Below are 17,228 nucleotides of genomic sequence, written 5' to 3'. Positions count from 1 at the left end.
GACAGGTCGTTAGAGACCTTAGTCTGAGTCGTTTACTGAAATAAATAGCCACTGTTGATAAGTTTGAAATGCATCAAATCCGAATACTTTGCTTTGCATTTACCAGAAAAGTCTAAACATCCTCATCTAACCTTTTCGTCATTGGCATTCCCCCTGGAGAAATATGAAACCCCATTTGTCAAGTCTCGTGATCTGATTTTGGTCACATGATTCGCGTCCATGCGCTTGTGGCTGTACTGAAGGCTGGAAGAGTTTGGGAGGAGATGCAGGGAACATCGCATAGGAGAGGAGAATTCATAATGATCACATTTTAAGCCATAGAAGACTCGTGTAAGAAGAGGTCAATGGAAAGCGAAATGGACTAAATGCGTTTTGAAATCATGAACGCCGGAAAGGTGAAATTATGCGCGTCGCTTTTTATGTGGCTTGGAATAGTTACCTGGGTTGGAAATGTGAAGTTGCATCTTTGGTTCGTATTTGTCCAGCAATCCACTGAACGGGACGTTGTATTTTCTGTTGCAAACGAGCATGTTAATATTTCTAAAAGACACGCGCCGGTGAACGCAGGATTGCGCGATGGAAAAACTTTTAGTATTCTGGATAACGCGATCGAGCAGCGGGTCTTCTGGAGCGCGTGGCTGGACGGTCTCTCCACTCGTGTTTTTGACGTGGATCACGAGAGGAAGTGGAGAGAGCAGGTTCGGGACGCCCGGGTGGTTGTGCTGGAAGCGGGCTGCGGCAGACCCACAAACCGTCTAGCGACCTTCGCCGACGGCACGAGAGCATGCGTGCGATACGGGATCGACGCGGATCAAGTGCTGGGAGAAACGCTCTCGTATTATCTAGCGGAACTGCTTGGGATTTCCAACCTTCCGCCCTTGGCGCTTTCCAAACTGAACCTGTCCAATGAGCAGTGGGCAAGTGTTCGAGGAAAAATCGAGGCGTTAGAGTGGTCGCCAAATGCCATTGTGTCTCTCACTGAGTTCATCCCAAATGTCACTGGAGTGTTTATTCCACTGCATTTGCGGAAACAGCAAGGAGGAGGTGTGCAACTCTCTGCTGAGAATATATCTAACATGACTCTAACGTATCTGGTTGAGTTAATGCAGTGGAGTGATCTAATCATATTCGATTATTTAACAGCCAACTTTGATCGAATTGTCAGTCACATTTTCAGTCTCCAGTGGGACGCGCGCGTGATGGAAAGGACCACTAATAACCTTCTCAAAACAATCAACGGACATTTGCTTTTTATTGATAACGAGGCAGGGCTTGTTCACGGATACAGAGTGCTTGACTTGTGGGAACGATATCACAGGCTACTGCTGGGTTCGTCGTGTATTTTCCGCAGAAGTACAGTCCGGCGTATTTCCGAGTTGAAGCGCTCCGGGAACAGTGCAAAGATGCTGTATGAACTGTACCGCGCGAGGGAACCGTTGGCGCGCGAACTGGGCTCTCTGTCTGAAGAGCACGCGCTTACGTTGCAGAACAGGATTGATGTGGTTTACAAACACATTAAACAGTGCGCAGAAATCATGTAGACATTTGCGAGCTCAGGTGTTTCTATTTGTAGGTGCTATAAAAACGTTGCTGTCTGTACTGTTATCGTGTCATTCCAATGTGAACTTATAATGCTAAGTAGAATTAATGAATAACGTGGCAGAATAGGGATATTAACAAAAGGCTGCTATTGTTTAGTCTATGGGTTCAAACATTCCCCCTCTCCTGCTAAAAAAAAAAAAAAAAAAGATCATAAACCATTTTAAGATGTTTTGTTTTCATGAGGGTCTAAAATAATTAATCAATAATAAAGAGTCAATGGATCTTACAGTCTAATACACTGTCTCATATTTACGTGTATCCTAAACTTTGGATATTTTATATATTTTATTATATTTATTTATTCATCCCTAAACTGTTTAAATGAATGTCAAGTGTCGAGTGCTGTTGTTACACCTACCACACCCAGGTGAGTTGTAACACAGAAAATGTAGTAAATTTAAAATCTGTCTGTTCATTTATTTTCATTTTTCATAAAAATCAATCTACATTTTGTGCAATATGTAGGTCCAATAGAATTAAATTTCAAATAAGTGTTACAATCCTTTCCATCTGTTCAGCCATGATGCTTCTCCTTTCTATAACATGTAGATGAGATCTTCTTGGCATTGGTTGAATGTGAATAGGCTTGACAGAATGATGTATGACTGTTCAATGCAGCTTTGTTATGAATGCTAAGACAGCAATGCGTTTCTGTACTATGCCATCATCTTTAGCAGTAATATTGATATCCATGATTGATATACTCTACAAAACCCTTCCTGAAACACAATTACATACATAATTTTCGTAGCTCAGAATTATGCTTTATTACTGTATTTGCCCACATTTTTATTGGTGTGGTGTCGGCAAAAATAAATAAATAAATCAACTAACTTGTTTGCAAAAATTTGCAAATCTAATATTTTTATTTATATTATTAAATCTGTCAGTTATGTTTGGTTCCATAAATCAGATGTGATGGAGGCAGGTTGAACTGTCACTAAATATTAAAATGAAATTTTAGAGCACATTTTCATCAGAGCACGACTTTGTGGCATCTCGTCAAAAGTTGCAGAAATGCTCATTTAAAATGCAATATACAGCTTTAGTCATGTGGAAGAAATACCTTTTTTTGAGAGAGAGAGAGAATTGGGAGAGGGACTTCATTGAAACAAGTATGGTAGAACAGAGGGCTCCTGCATTTCCCTTCAGACTCTCAGTCCTTTCATGGCTTGGTGTTGAGGGGGATTTGGTTTCAAAGGCATTTGCAGCTTTCATCAACATCGCTCATAGCCTCTTTAAGCTATTTTATCTTGACTGCTTAGGGATCAGGAACGCTAACAACAAAGTGAGCTTTTTAAATACTTTTCTACGCCACATATCTTTTAAATATGTCATGTTGGTATGACTTGGAGTCCTATGGCTTATATACAGTAGAGGGAGCAGCAGAAGTGATTAAGTGGAGGTCAGAGGTTAAGCAGAGGGGAATGTTTATACCAGATCAGCCACCTGCCCAATCAGTCACTTTCCATGTCAAACATAGCTCACAACCACAGCTAAACATGTTTACTCTTACAGTTTGCAGATCATAAACTTTATCAGTAAGTCTACTTTATTGAAACTCCAACTGTAGGATGCTGGTGTTGTGTTTAGCATACATAACAAGCTTTTGAATTCATTGGTTTGTTTAATTTATATATATATTTTTTAAATAAAAACAATAATTTTGTAAATGTACACTACTGTTGGAAAGTTTAGGGTTAGAACTAAATACTTTTATTCAACAAGGGTGCATTAAATTGATCAAATGTGACAGCAAAGACGTGCTCCACTTAAAAATAAAGGTGCTTCACAATTTCATAGAATAACCTTTTTTGTCTAAATGGTTCAATAAAGAACCTTTAACATCTTTGTGCCGAAAGAAGGTTCTTCAGGTTATAAAAAGGTAAGAAACAAATGGTTCTTTAAAGAACCTTTGACTGAATGGTTCTTTGTGAAACCAGAAATGGTTCTTCTATGGCATCGCTGTGAAGAACTTTTTTAAGCACCTTTATTTTTAAGAGTGTATTACAAAAGATTTCTATTTCAAATAAATAATGTTCTTCTGAACTTTCTATTCATCAAAGAATCCTGAAAAAAAAATGGGTTAAACAAAATTGTTAAGCAGCACAAAATTGTTCAACATAGATAATAATAAATGTTTATTTTGCACCAAATCAACATATAACACTGAAGACTAGGATAATGGCCACTGAAAATTCAGATTTTCATCACAGGAATAAATTACATTAAAAAAATATTTTCAAATAATAATAAAAAAAAACTTTATTTTTATTTATTATTTGCATTAATGTCTCACAATAACAATCCAAAGTTCTGTTATGAAACTCTAGATGGCGCAGTCTGATAGGGCAAACGCAATCTGACATAATGACATCATTATAACATGGCACAGCTATTGGTTCTTTTTGTATCAGCAGCCAATGAGCTCGCTGCTCAAAATTCAAATATTTAGCTGCGCGCTTCAGAAACCCTCCACCTTCCCCAGCTCCACCTGTATTCTGCTGGGTGATTCATGCATGTTATATATGGGGGTTATTTCATACATGTTCTATGTGCAGCAGCAGTATTTCTTACATGCTCCCAGCAGCATGTCTGTGGATGTATTGGCAGTAGCAATCTCGGTACTTGCTCTGCCACAGCAGCAGCATAGCAGACCTTGTCATACACATTACCATGCCAACCCCTTGAGAGTTGTCATGATAGAAATATTGTTTTTACTGTATTTTTGATCAAATTAATGAAACCTTGTTAAATCTAAGAAATATCTTTCAAAAACATTAAAGTATGTACTTACCTCAAACTTTTGTTTTCCCAACTCTAAATGTGAAGCTCAAAAAGTTAAGCCAAAAGTAAGTTCTTCTGTATTTGAAGCAAGGCTATAAGCATTATGTAATGGCCTCAGAGACAAAGCCTTATTATATTTTTCAAAGGTCTGTGGTTTTGTGTACTGCTGTAGCTTTTTATTTTACAGTGATATATGGAGCAGCTTCTAGACTATATGGGCTTTTAACATTTTCCAAACTTCAAGAAAAATGAGACCAATTCCCTGTTGTGAAGGTGTCAAAGTATGGTTAAAATATTAACCCCATTTCCCCCCCCATGGAACACAAATAATTTACTCAGCCTCCACACGAAAGGCTTTCCCCTCTCTGTGCGCCACTAACATTGATGGAACCAAATAGAATCCATCTATAATAATGACAAATACATGGAGCCGAGTGGAAGTGTGAGAAGTTTGAGCTGGATCACCATCAATCAGAACAGACGTGGGAGTTGCAGAATGGCGAAGTGGGCGTAAGCATGAACTTATACAGAATTTAATGACTCTGTTTTTCAGACATTTCCCAACGTTGGCACATGAATGTGTTGTGCATAAGTGGAAATCTGTACATAAAATGTACTTTTCTTCATTGTTTTGCCAGTAAAAAGTATCTCTTGCCTGTTATAGTAAGGGTTTCGAGAGAAAAATGTGCTCATGAATGCACTGTTTGTTGTAGTATATCTCCTACTCATGCACACAAACACATGTACACACATTCACACATTCATGAGTTGCTATGGAAGAACAGAGGCGAGGCCAAAGCACTCCGTAGCAGACTGGCAGTAATTGGCAGTTCTCCCTCTCTCTCCCCAGGCCCTTTTTTGCTTCTACACTGAGAAAAACGGAAGAGCCATAAAAATAAATAGCAGAATGGCACAAAGTACATTCCCTCCCTTGTGTTTCCCTCTACTGATCTCAAAGCACATTGAGCACAGAGGAAAAATGGCTCTTTCATGAGCCACTACCAGCCCCAAGACACCACTTCCTACTACATCCTAATGGCTTAGAAAAGATGAAGTCATCCCTTTTGTCAAAAGTAAAGTAATGGCATCATCCACATACTGTAGTTTCACTCACAAAGCTCTACACATAAGCCCTGGTCCTCTTTCATAATACATTCTAACTATAAAGAGGGATTTTATTTGTATTTTTATATATATTTCAAAAGCATGAAAACATTTTAAAGACTTCAAACTTTAGAATGGTAGTGTAAAGTTTGGAGTCTTTAAAATGTTTTCATGCTTTTGAAATTGTAAAAGAAAAGTGTCACTTGCTCACTAAGGCTGCATTTTTTAATTAATTAATTGAATGTATAAAATTGTAATATCATTACTATTTAAAATAACAGTTTTATATTTTAATGTTTTAAAATGTATTTTGTATCTCTGATGGCAAAGCTGAGTTTTCAGCAGAAATTACTTGATTTTTCAGTGTAACACGATTCTTCAGAAATCATTCTAATTGATTTGGTGCTGAAGAAACATTTCTTATTATTATTATCAGTGTTGATAGCAATTGTGCAGATTAATAATTTTGCAAAAACTGTGATATATTAAAGAAGTCTGAAAAATATATATACATTTTATGTAAATTTATAAAAAAATGATATTAAATTTATATATATATATATATATATATATATATATATATATATATATATATATATATATATATATATATATATATATATATAATTTGTGTGTTTTTGTGTGTGTGTGTTTGATGAATAGGAAGGGTTCAAAAGATTATATTTGTTTGAAATGTAATTTCTAATTTTTAAGCACTACATAAAACACACAAACAAGTTAACATGTTTTTTTTTATTATTTATAAAAATATTTATTTCAAGTCATCCAGAAAAATCAGTTGTTGTGTGATCTCTCTTTACATTTGCTAAAAAGTGCCTGAAGTAGCAATATGATGCTATCCATCCTCTATAATAATAATAATAATAATAATAATAATAATAATAATAATAATAATAATAATAATATAGATTAAGTCGGTCAAATTAAGTGTTACCCGCCCTTCTAAGTGGCCAAAATAGTAATTTGGACTGAATTTATTTTACCTTAAGTAAAAAAAACAAAACAAAAAAAAAACTGACAAACTGTGCATATTCAGCCACCAGGTGGCGGTCTGTTGTAACAAAGTGGACTCCTGCTGCAGACTACCATTTGTGTACTACTCTTGTCAGAAAGTAAACAAAAAAACAAAGAGGTTTTACAAGTTTTTAAACTTTGTGCATTTTAATGATTAAAGTTAAAAATAGATCATTGATATGATTCTATCAAACAGTGCTCAATATTTTGGGAATGTTAATCCCATAAGTTCATGTCTCATTTAGTGTCTCCCTCATCCCCCTCTTCTCCCAGTACCCCCTTGCACCTTGCTCTCAGGAATCTCCAGACAAGGGAATGCCTCAGGATTCCCTCAGGAGTGCTGATACTTCCTCCCGCATTAAATGCCTTAGAGCACCAGGTGATGCAAATATTTTGTTTTCCCCTGCGCCAAGAGTGGTCAGTACAGTCAATATGCTCAGTCAGGGCTTATTGTAATGGGTAAGACCCCCCACCGAGGGACAGTCAGTATGGACCACATTTTCACTCTCCCAAACAACAAACACACTTTCCCTTTACACAAAGGAGAACAAGGAAAGAATGCTAATCACCTGCCCATCAAACTACCACGTTCAGTGGGCTGTCAAGGCCTAAAACGCAAAGACACATTAGTCAGATTTTTGGCCATGTTTGCATTGTCCGATAAACAAAGTATAATATTTTTTGAGAATACAGTCTTTTTACTGTTAAATGCCATCAAATGTATAGTTTTTGGAAGTGAAAATTATGAATTACTCTATAACAGTGAAAGACATGCCTGCATGACACATTGATTATATTTAAATAATGTTTCTTCTCATTTTTGCTACTAGTAACGAAGACATAAGGGTTTTGTATTACATGTTATGTAATACAATTACATGTTACATGTTGTGTTGTGTGTGTGACCACGGACACTGACTATATGCAAGTATTGGACATTTTTTTATGGACAGGCCACTTACAGTGAACTCTGATTCATTGTGTGGCTTTCTATTGTGCCACCTGTGTTATTATTATCTAGTTAAGGTAAAAAGCAGATTTTGGTATTGTAACATTTTATCACTTAATTATATATACATTTATGAGTTGTAAAATATACTGTACAGACAAAAATATGGCTTTTTTCCTATACCATAATTTAACAGGCTATTTCTTTAGGAGTGTATTCAGAAGTTTCATTCTGCTTTGTTGGGAGCTTGTAGGCCTGGAGTTTCTCAAATGCACCCTTGACTCCGTCACTAAGTTGTACACTTTTTCTCTGAGAGAAATGTTCTGAGGGCCACTTATTCTGTTTATTCAGTTCACTGCTAGTTTAAAAACAGACTTCACTTCCTCTCATCAAACATGTAGCTCCATTCCAAGCTCAGTGCAGTCGGAGAGCTCATGCGGGACTTTTAAAGATCCCCCGCAGGGGAGAAGTGAGTGAGTGCCACACTTTCACTTGGCAAAACAGCAAACATACCTTCCCTTCATTGCCACACAAAAGATTACAAGCAGGAAATGCTAATCGTCCGCCCGTCAAACTATCACAAGTCTGAGGTGAGCTGCTCTGTTAACTGTCATCCCTGCAGAGCCGCTGGGCTTCTGATGGTTTCATCTGCCCTCAGAAAGAGACATCCACGGAGGCTCAAACAGTGGCTCAGGCTCCCAGAACAAAAACAGTCCCAGGCTCTAGGGATGTGGGCTCATTATTAGTATGCATGCCGTTGTGTTCTCCCATTGACTTTTGCACTAAGGACAAGGCCAGAGAAGCACTCTTTTATTAAGCAATGGGGAGCTTATCTTATTCATCTGCAAACTGCTCCATTGCGCATGCAGGCAGACGAATGTTATCTCATTGCTGCTGTCTGTCCGTGCATCAAACGTGTAGAATGTGATACGGTCCGTGTTGAGATGGAAATTTAAATTATGGCATTGTGTATATTCAAAATATAAAATAAAGGTGAGTCTTAAAGGGACAGTTCACCCCAGAATGAAAATTCTGGCATCATTTACTCATCTTCATGTTGCATGCATGAGCTTTTTTCTTGTGTTGAACGCATAAAAGAAGATATTTTGAAGGATGTTTCAACTGTTTTTGTCTGTACAATGAACAGTAGAACCCAAAATAAGATGTTTGGACAATTGTTTCTTTCATTGATTGGACTAAAAAAAATATCTTCTTTTACGTTCCACAGAAGAAAGTCAGTCATGCAATTTTGGAATGAGATAAGGATGAATAAATGATGGTGGAGTTTTCATTTTTATTTAAATATGTTGGTATATATATATATATAGATATATATATATATATATATATATATATATATATATATAGTTTAATCGTTAGTAATTTTGCTATGTGCTTTTGTCGTTTTCTTTATTTATTTCAATATTTCTGAATAGTTTATTTATTTTTATTTGAGCTTTTTGTAGTCATTTTATATTTGGCAACATTTCTCATTTTAATTTTACATTCAGCCTCATTTCATTTAACAAAAAGTCTTATTAATAGTTTAAGTTACTAATAACAACACCGGTTCAAGCATCAGGAAACAAGATATGAGACTAAGGTGATCTGTAATGTATTTTCTGAAATCTACTTTAGATTCTCGGCTGTATCTTCTTGTTTTCTTGTTTGACATCGCATGAAACATTACTGAATACTTCATTTTTAGTTTAAAACCAGTGTCTATATATTCCCATCACAGCAGGCTGTTAATGCGGTGCCTCACGCTAATATTAGGCAGGCATGCTCACTCTGTCTCACTCATTGTGTTCTCGCCTCCATCCAAAAGCTTGAAAGTTTTTTTTTTTGCTTCTCTATTCCTTAATCAAATCCCCCGTTACACCCGCCACACACCCAGCCTCAGGCTGCAGAAATGCACAGAGCGGGAGGCAGCACGTCCCTATTCAGACACACACTGCCATCCACAAAAGCGCCAACAACCCACAACCCATCCGTCACACTGACACACACCCCCTCCTCCCCAGCTCCCCAGTCCTCGGCCACCCTCTCCCCAAAACAAGAGAGGGTTTTGGGGTAGCACACACTCCAAACACCTTCACATAGAATCCGAACCACCCGGCCCGCGGCTCCCTTTTGTCCTGCCCAGTCCGGGCCCCCTACACAATGTGACTGGGCAGGAACAGAGGAAAAAAGGAGTGTCTGTGCTGAGGCACTGAACCCGCCCTCACCAGCCCTCTTCTCTCCGGTCACCAGCAGCATCTCTTGTGTGGGGCTCTCAGAGGGGTTGGTAAGGCCTGCCCCCCATTGCGCTGATACCACAACAATAAACTGGTGTCCATTCACAGTCAGAGTGGCTGTCCTTTGCTGCATCCAAAATGTCCACAAAAGTGATGCATTGATGTTGAAGAGTCTTAGTTTGGGCTTCTTTTGACAGTGTCTTAGACTTGAAAAGTACTTTTCTTACCATGGTGTGAAAGTTATTGTGCTGCTGTCCCACTTGAGTCAGTGCTTTTCTGGCACTCTATCAAATTCATGATTACTACTGAAATTTGAGACATAAACAAGGTAAGATGGCTATTCAATAGGATTCAGCTTTATTATTCTCCTTTTTTGAGGTTTAAGCACACAATAAGTGAAACTCTGCAAGCATTAATTAGGACTTCTCTTAACTGTGGGCATGTTATTACAACCCTCAAAATGATTTTTTTATTGCAACATAGTGAAGCCAGGCTGATTTGGTCATATTAAAAACATAACATTTAATATACACTTCCATTCAAAAGTTTGGGGTTGGTGAACTGAAAGAAATCACTTATGCTCAGCATATACAGTATTTGCTGAAAAAACAGTAAAAACACTACTATTGTGAAGTATTATTGCAATTTCAAATAACTGTTTTCTATATTAATATGCTTTAAAAATGTAATTTATTCCTGTGATGGCAAAGCTTAATTTTCAGCATCATTACTCCAGTCTTCAGTGTCACATGATCCTTCAGAAATCATTCCAATATGTTGATTTGCTGCTCAAGAAACATTTCTTTATTCCATATTATTATCAGTGTTGGAAATAGTAGTGCTGCATAATATTTTTGGCAACTGTGATGCATTTTTATAAGGACTCTTTGATGAATGGAAAGTTCAAAAGAACATCATTTGATTTGAAATAGATCTTTTTCTGTAACAATATAAAATGTTTAACCAATTCAATGCACCCTTGCTGAAAAAAAAGCCTTAAAAAGCTTTTAAATTTAATTTTAATTTTTTTAATTTAATATATAATACAGGTAATATGCTTTTATATTTTATATAAAATAATAGCAGAATGCACTATGTTGGCTTCACTGACATTCGTACAGTCACTCCACACTCTGGAACCTCTGCTGTAGTTGTAAATGTTTTAGTCCCTCCTATTTCGTAACACAGAGCTCCCTGTTGCTAAAGTACCATTCAAAGGCAGCACTGTGGAATGCAGGGATTCCGCCAGCCCCATGCCCTTTCCTGAGCGGGCATGTGCCACTCAGACAGCAGGGGCCACAACCTCAAATTACGCTGCATCCCAATACAAGAACCCTGCTGTGCAGGGAGGAGTGCAGATAGAATAGTAGCACACACTCGCATTAGCGGGACTGTTTGTAATTCAGTGTTTGTGTGAGGGTAAAAACTGAGAGCCTGTATGATTGGCTGCTAGGGAAATCTAGCTTGGCCTCTTTCATGACCACTCTGATAAAGCTTTCTTCAGGATTTGCTATGGTTGTCTTGTCCTGCTGCAGCTGTCCTTTAGGAGACAGCCAGCACTGTGAAAAGAACTGGCCTTGAGGGACCAGAGGTAAAGCAGAGTTGATGGGCTTATATTATTCAGCATTGTAGAGCATGACGCCTCTCATTAACTAATATTATTTAGTGGAGCGAGCGCAAAAGATGAAGTGATTTCAGTTGTGATGAATGCATAAAGAAGAAAAGAGGGAGTGAAAGGAGGAGAGGGAGTAATATTTTTTCTTTTCTCTCTTTTACTCTTTTTGTTGTCAACTATTTATGAATAAAAATGATTAAGTGAGAAAGTGTGGACAGAGTAGTTTAACTTCAGTTCATATCAGAAATGATTTCTAACTCTGCTCAGAAAAGCAGTACATAGATATTTACTTTTATCCAAACGCCTTACTAATTTTTTAATATATTTTTTTCCATATTTTATATGACTTTATTTAGCAAATTCTGAGTTCAAATTCACAGTTGCTAAGTGAACCAGCGCCTTGCATCCTTACCATTACTATTTTGCTATATGTTATTGTGTTTTGAATATTGCATTGACAAAACGGAATCTAAGACCGGAACTATCCATTTTATAATAGATGATTTGATGGGGATATCTTTCAGTCGTATTGTTCAGACCGCTTGTGTGCGTTTTGTAGCTAAAATGAATAACATTTGTAGTGCATGTTGAGAAACGACATTTGTATGCGGTGTCTCTGTGCATGTGTGTGTGTGATGGAGGTCATAGTCCAGGGCAAGCATTGAACTGGAATGGCCTGCAGGGATACATGTTGCTAGGCAAAGTGCACTGGCTCAGTTGGAGTTGAACGCACAATGCAGCAAGGCCCATTGGTCCTGATGATAATAAATGAGGTGCCAGTGCATCTGTGGTGTTCCAGAGCTCAGAGAGCTTAACGCCGTCCACGCCGTCTGCCATTATGAATTTTATTCATTAGAAGTCAGGCTTTTATTACTTCAGGGAGTTACAAACAATGGAATGACATTTGAAATGGCTAGATATTTCTTCATTTAGTGAGCTCATTGTAAATGTGTTTTATTTCAGATAGATGTAAGGAAACTTTTTGACAGGAATTATTTAGTAAAATATCCCAAAGTAACAAGTGTGACAGGCTTGTGAGTATAGTAATGCATCTAAGTCTCAGAACAGCTCAATTAAGCAGGGATTGGAGTATAAAAAGTGTGTATTTTAACCCAAACTCACAATCTAGATCAATTTACATTTCTTGAACAGTTTCATCATTAGGTTGTACCAGAAAATGCCTAGACTCTGAAAGTGTGAAGTGACTCTGGAACAGTTGACATGGTTGGATCTCTCAGGGCCAATCTTGTAGCCCCTGGCATGGTTGATTTTAATGGTATCTGCGGCATGTCATCCTCAGGGGAAAAAGTCAGCCCTCTTGAGTGCTGTAAACCATGGATTATTCTCTGCGGCCTACTGTCAGGGGTCACACTGGCCGCACGCTAGGGTCAGCCTGTGACCTCCTTCCCTCCGGCCGAGCCTAAGGTGTCTTTCACTCCAAACAGCGGTGTAATTATCTCCTTATTGCAGGGCGCCGAGGCCTGATGAGAGAGAGTTTCAAGAGGGCTTGTCAAAGATGAGAGGCTTTAGACGCGTAATTCTCATCTCTCATTAGTTGTGGCCCCTCTCTCTCCAGCCCATGGGCACACAAAGAGCCTCCGCTCCCCCAGCTGAGAAGGGCTTCATCAGGGACAAAAGGGAGTCCCTTAGTCCCTGACTAGAGGACAGGCCAGGCCAGGAGGTGGAACAGCAGGGCCTATTCCAGCTTAATCCCAGGACTATGGTATAGGGACATGAAATTGTGGACTGAAATCCTCCTCTCAGGGACTTAGAGCAGTGGCTACTCTCAGCGGTGTTTGGAATCCTCTTATTGGAGTCACAGTGGACTTTAGGGATAATTTACTCCCCAATAGCCACTACTGACTGAGCACTTGCTGGGCGACTGCATCAAGACCACAGGATGCATTGAGTGTGGGAAGAAAAACGTGTTAGGCCTCGCTGGGACACTTCCTTTCAACCCCTGGGACACAAAATAACAGCCTGAGTTTTTGGCTGGCAGGTCAAGAGTCTAAACCTTAAAATGACTGAGGGAAGGAGTAAAGTTTGATGTTTTATCACAAAAGTGAGAGGCCTATTGCTTGTCATTCAGCACATTGTGGATGTATTTATATTAACAGACTTCACTAGCTTGTGTTCTTCATCATGAGCGTGAGTTCTGTTGTAAACCAAAACAGTGACAATCAACATCCTGTTCAGGAATTTTATTTGAAGTAGGTGAGAGATTCTAAGGAAAGTAAAACGGGTTTGTTTGCAATCTAGATAAAATCCCTGATAGATTCTCTACGGCTATGTGTATACTCAAAATAGACACTTGTTCTGTCATGTTCTGTCACTGTACAGCACATATACAGTGTTCATAATGTGGTATTGTCCTCAGTGAAGGGATATAATTTTGCTAACATTTCTAGGAAAAAAAAAACAGTAAAAACCTTCTAGAACATTTAAATAAGGCCGTTTTAAAGGGTTAGTTCACCCCAAAATTCTGTCATTAATTACTCACCCTCATGTCGTTCCAAACCTGTAAGACCTTCGTTCATCTTTGGAACACAAATTAAGATATTTTTGTTGAAATCGGTGAGCTATCTGACCCTCCATAGACAGCAACGCAACTGAAATGTTCCCAGCTCCAGAAACTTAGTAAATACATTTGTAAAACAGTCCATGTGACATCAGTGGCTCAAATGCAGTTTTGCGATGCTACGAGAATACTTTTTTTTGTGTGTGCAAAGAAAACCAAAATAACAATTTACTCAACCGTTCTTCTTCCACGAGTTACGTCTTCCGCCATTTTAGAGAGTACCCAAGAACGTATTGGACATAATCAGTGTTGTTCACTTTTGAGGGAAATTAGGGTTGTTTATGTACGTAGTGTGAGTAGTGTGCGTTGTTTTAGTTTGGGTGATAGGGTTTGTTTGCGTTTTGGTAATGTGTGAGTTTGCATTGTACTTAACTCGGGGGAGAAGAATGGTTGAGTAAATTGTTATTTTTGTTTTCTTTGCACAAAAAAAAAAGGATTCTCGTAGCATCGCAAAACTGAAGTTGAGCCACTGATGTCACATGGACTGTTTTGCCGATGTATTTACTACGTTTCTGGAGCTGGGAGCATTTCAGTTGCGTTGCTGTCTATGGAGGGTCAGATAGCTCACCGATTTCATCAAAAATATCTTAATTTGTGTTCCAAAGATGAATGAAGGTCTTACGGGTTTGGAACGACATGAGGGTGAGTAATTAATGACAGAATTTTTATTTTGGGGTGAACTTACCCTTTAAGTGCTCACAGATCTTTCTGAAATAGCGTTCTCATAACTTAATTGAAATTTTACAAAAAAAAAAAAAAAAACATTCCGGAATTTTGAAGTTCCGATGCATGATGCCATCCCACAAGGACTGCTAAAAACCACAGTCCTTCATCATCCCGTGCCTGGCTATGGTTCCTCAACTGAACGTTTTCTCATGCTAATCAGATTCTTTGTAGTTGAAGGGATTTGCTCTGTGGAAGCTTTGTCCCCAGTCCAACAAAGAGCCCCCCCAAAGTCAAGCCCACTGCCATGCTGACACAAAGATTCCTGGTTTTGGGGAGCACGTCCCCAGCTCTATTCATACTGAGCTCACCCCTTAAAACTCCCTCAAAAAAATCACTAATGAACTTTCCCAAACTAACATATCTCCTTCCTTTCATATGCCTTACCTCAAAGCATTTGCATCCTCCTAAATGAACTATACAAAAAATGTAGGGATGAAAAAAACATCTTTGGAAAAAAGGAAATATATATAACAAACTATATAACACAAAGTTTTTTCTTCCCATACAGGCAGTGAAAAGGAGCTACCAAAATACAATAACAGGTGCATTAACTGGATTTTTGGGGCCTTGCAGTGTCAAAGATTGTATTACTTATCTAAACAGAGGAGATTCAGTAGGCTTTTTGCCTGCTTCTCTCTTTGTGTAGTAATTGGGTTATTGGTGTATGAGCATTATAAAGATGCATAGACAAAGTGCGAAGGAGGAGTTAGGTAGGGGGACAACTACACAAAGAGACCTTTCCCTTTACCGTTTCTAATTGGCCACCCATGGCCTTTTGCTATTCACCTTTCACATTTTCATCCAAAAGCCAGAATGGAAAAGAAGGTATTTATATGCTGAGGGCTCGGGCTACTAACTATGAGAGTGTTTACAAACACATCTGACTTTTTTCCATTTTGTATAAACTTTTTTTAGTTTCTTAATACAGCTGTCTACAGCATCTTATATATTTTATACAATTAAGAACCTGATACAGAAGTTGCAACCTTATTTTCAGTGTTTCAAAGGGATCAAACACTTCTGACTCTATTCAAAGTTTCTGAATAATGCAGAGAAATGATTTAATTACTCTTTTATTTTGAAAATGCCCCTGTAACCCTTATACACACCATCACCCTTTGCCTTTGAGCTTTCTCTGAGCAGCTTGTGAAAGATGTGAGAAAGATGAACGAATTATTTCATTTACTAATTAGCACCCATGGAATCTCACCCCAGCGTTGGCCTTCCCTGCCCGACCCCTTGAAAGTCAGTCTGTGTTAAAGGCCATTTTTATTTCTTTACCCAAAAGAAGACAAAGGTAATTTGATTGCCAGACCCTTTCCATATGCTTGCAGACCTGTGCGGTCAACCAAAGCCCCCAGAGACCCAGTCGGGTTGTTTCACTCAACCCTTGCAAAGTGTCAGCCCCCCAGTCCCAAACTTTTTTTTTTTTAAGAATACATTTTGGATCTATTTGAGTAGAGGGTGAGGCAAACAAACACAAAGAGGGGAATCAACTGACCCGCAAAAAATGCTCTCAAACACAACCGGCCTTCAAACGGTCAGGAAAGGCTGGATCTGTTGTGCACTAGAGAGCTGGTGAACGGAGATAAGAAATTGAATTGATGAAAGAAAAAAACAAAGATTTTGGACTAAAGCATGACTTTTGTCTTATCACCTCCATAAAAGTCAGGCGTTGAATTAAGACGGGCAGATGGCGAGGAGATTACAGCCATTTAAATTCATATATAAAGAACTGCTTCTTAAAGACGATAATGAATTAGAAATGTGATTCGCATTGAAGGCTGATAGGGAAAGCCTCCCTTTATAGCCAAATGGACTGAGGCCTGTTTCTACCAGGGCAATCTTTATTTCAAACTGAAATGCTGCCCAGTGCTGCTCTGTTAGAGTGCAGTTTTAAATGAACCTCTCTAAGGAGTGCACGTGTGCTTATGTGACACCAGCGCATAAATGAACCTGCATTGTCCTGGCAGATCATTGCCTCGTAGACTCATTAAACCTCCCCACCATCTCTGACTACAAGGAAGCACAGCATCCTCTTTACCAAAGAGCCACAGGGCCTGGGGTACCGGTTTAAACCGAACAAGGACGCCATTACTCTTCACAATACTCTGAATGGGCCAGCGGGGAGAAGGGCAGTCTGGCTGAAACTGGGGAATGTTTAATTAAACTTTGGAAATGCTTGGAACTGCATCTGCACCAAATGACCCTCCAGCTGAAAAGAGGGATTAGGCCGGTGGAGAGAGAGAGCAAGTTCATTAGAGGAGTGCAGGCACAGGAATAGCACTCATAAGAGAAGGCCGCCGGTGTAATTGCATTTCACAACTATAGGCATTCGCTTACACACACACTAATTATGACTGGAAAGAAAAATGTTTATTTTTAGTACAAACTTTTAGGAAGAGACCTGAAAAAAAAAAAGTAAACTATATAAAATTAGAAATTTGGTAGAATTTCATCAGAGATAAGTACTTTCCCAAAGGCAAAATTAGATTTTATTCACAACCAAATCTTAAAAACCAAGTTTAGGGATGTCAAGATATTTTAAATAATAATAATAATAATAATAATAATATGCTCAACAATACTACATTT

The 17,228-nt window shown here is 38.4% G+C and overlaps 1 protein-coding gene across 1 annotated transcript; it reads left to right on the top strand.

Moving 5' to 3' along the window:
• Positions 1–202: 202 nt before the first annotated feature.
• Positions 203–2,452, top strand: LOC109055377 (four-jointed box protein 1-like). Its single transcript, XM_019072604.2, has one exon. The coding sequence runs from the start codon at positions 366–368 to the stop codon at positions 1,539–1,541; it is 1,176 nt and encodes a 391-aa protein (XP_018928149.1). The 5' UTR covers positions 203–365; the 3' UTR covers positions 1,542–2,452.
• Positions 2,453–17,228: the final 14,776 nt, after the last annotated feature.

Source organism: Cyprinus carpio, chromosome B7 (genome assembly GCF_018340385.1).
Source record: "Cyprinus carpio isolate SPL01 chromosome B7, ASM1834038v1, whole genome shotgun sequence".
NCBI classification, from domain to species: Eukaryota; Metazoa; Chordata; class Actinopteri; order Cypriniformes; family Cyprinidae; genus Cyprinus; species Cyprinus carpio.
The sequence above is the reverse complement of the archived record's forward strand: the minus strand, read 5'-3'. Positions and strand labels throughout refer to the sequence as shown.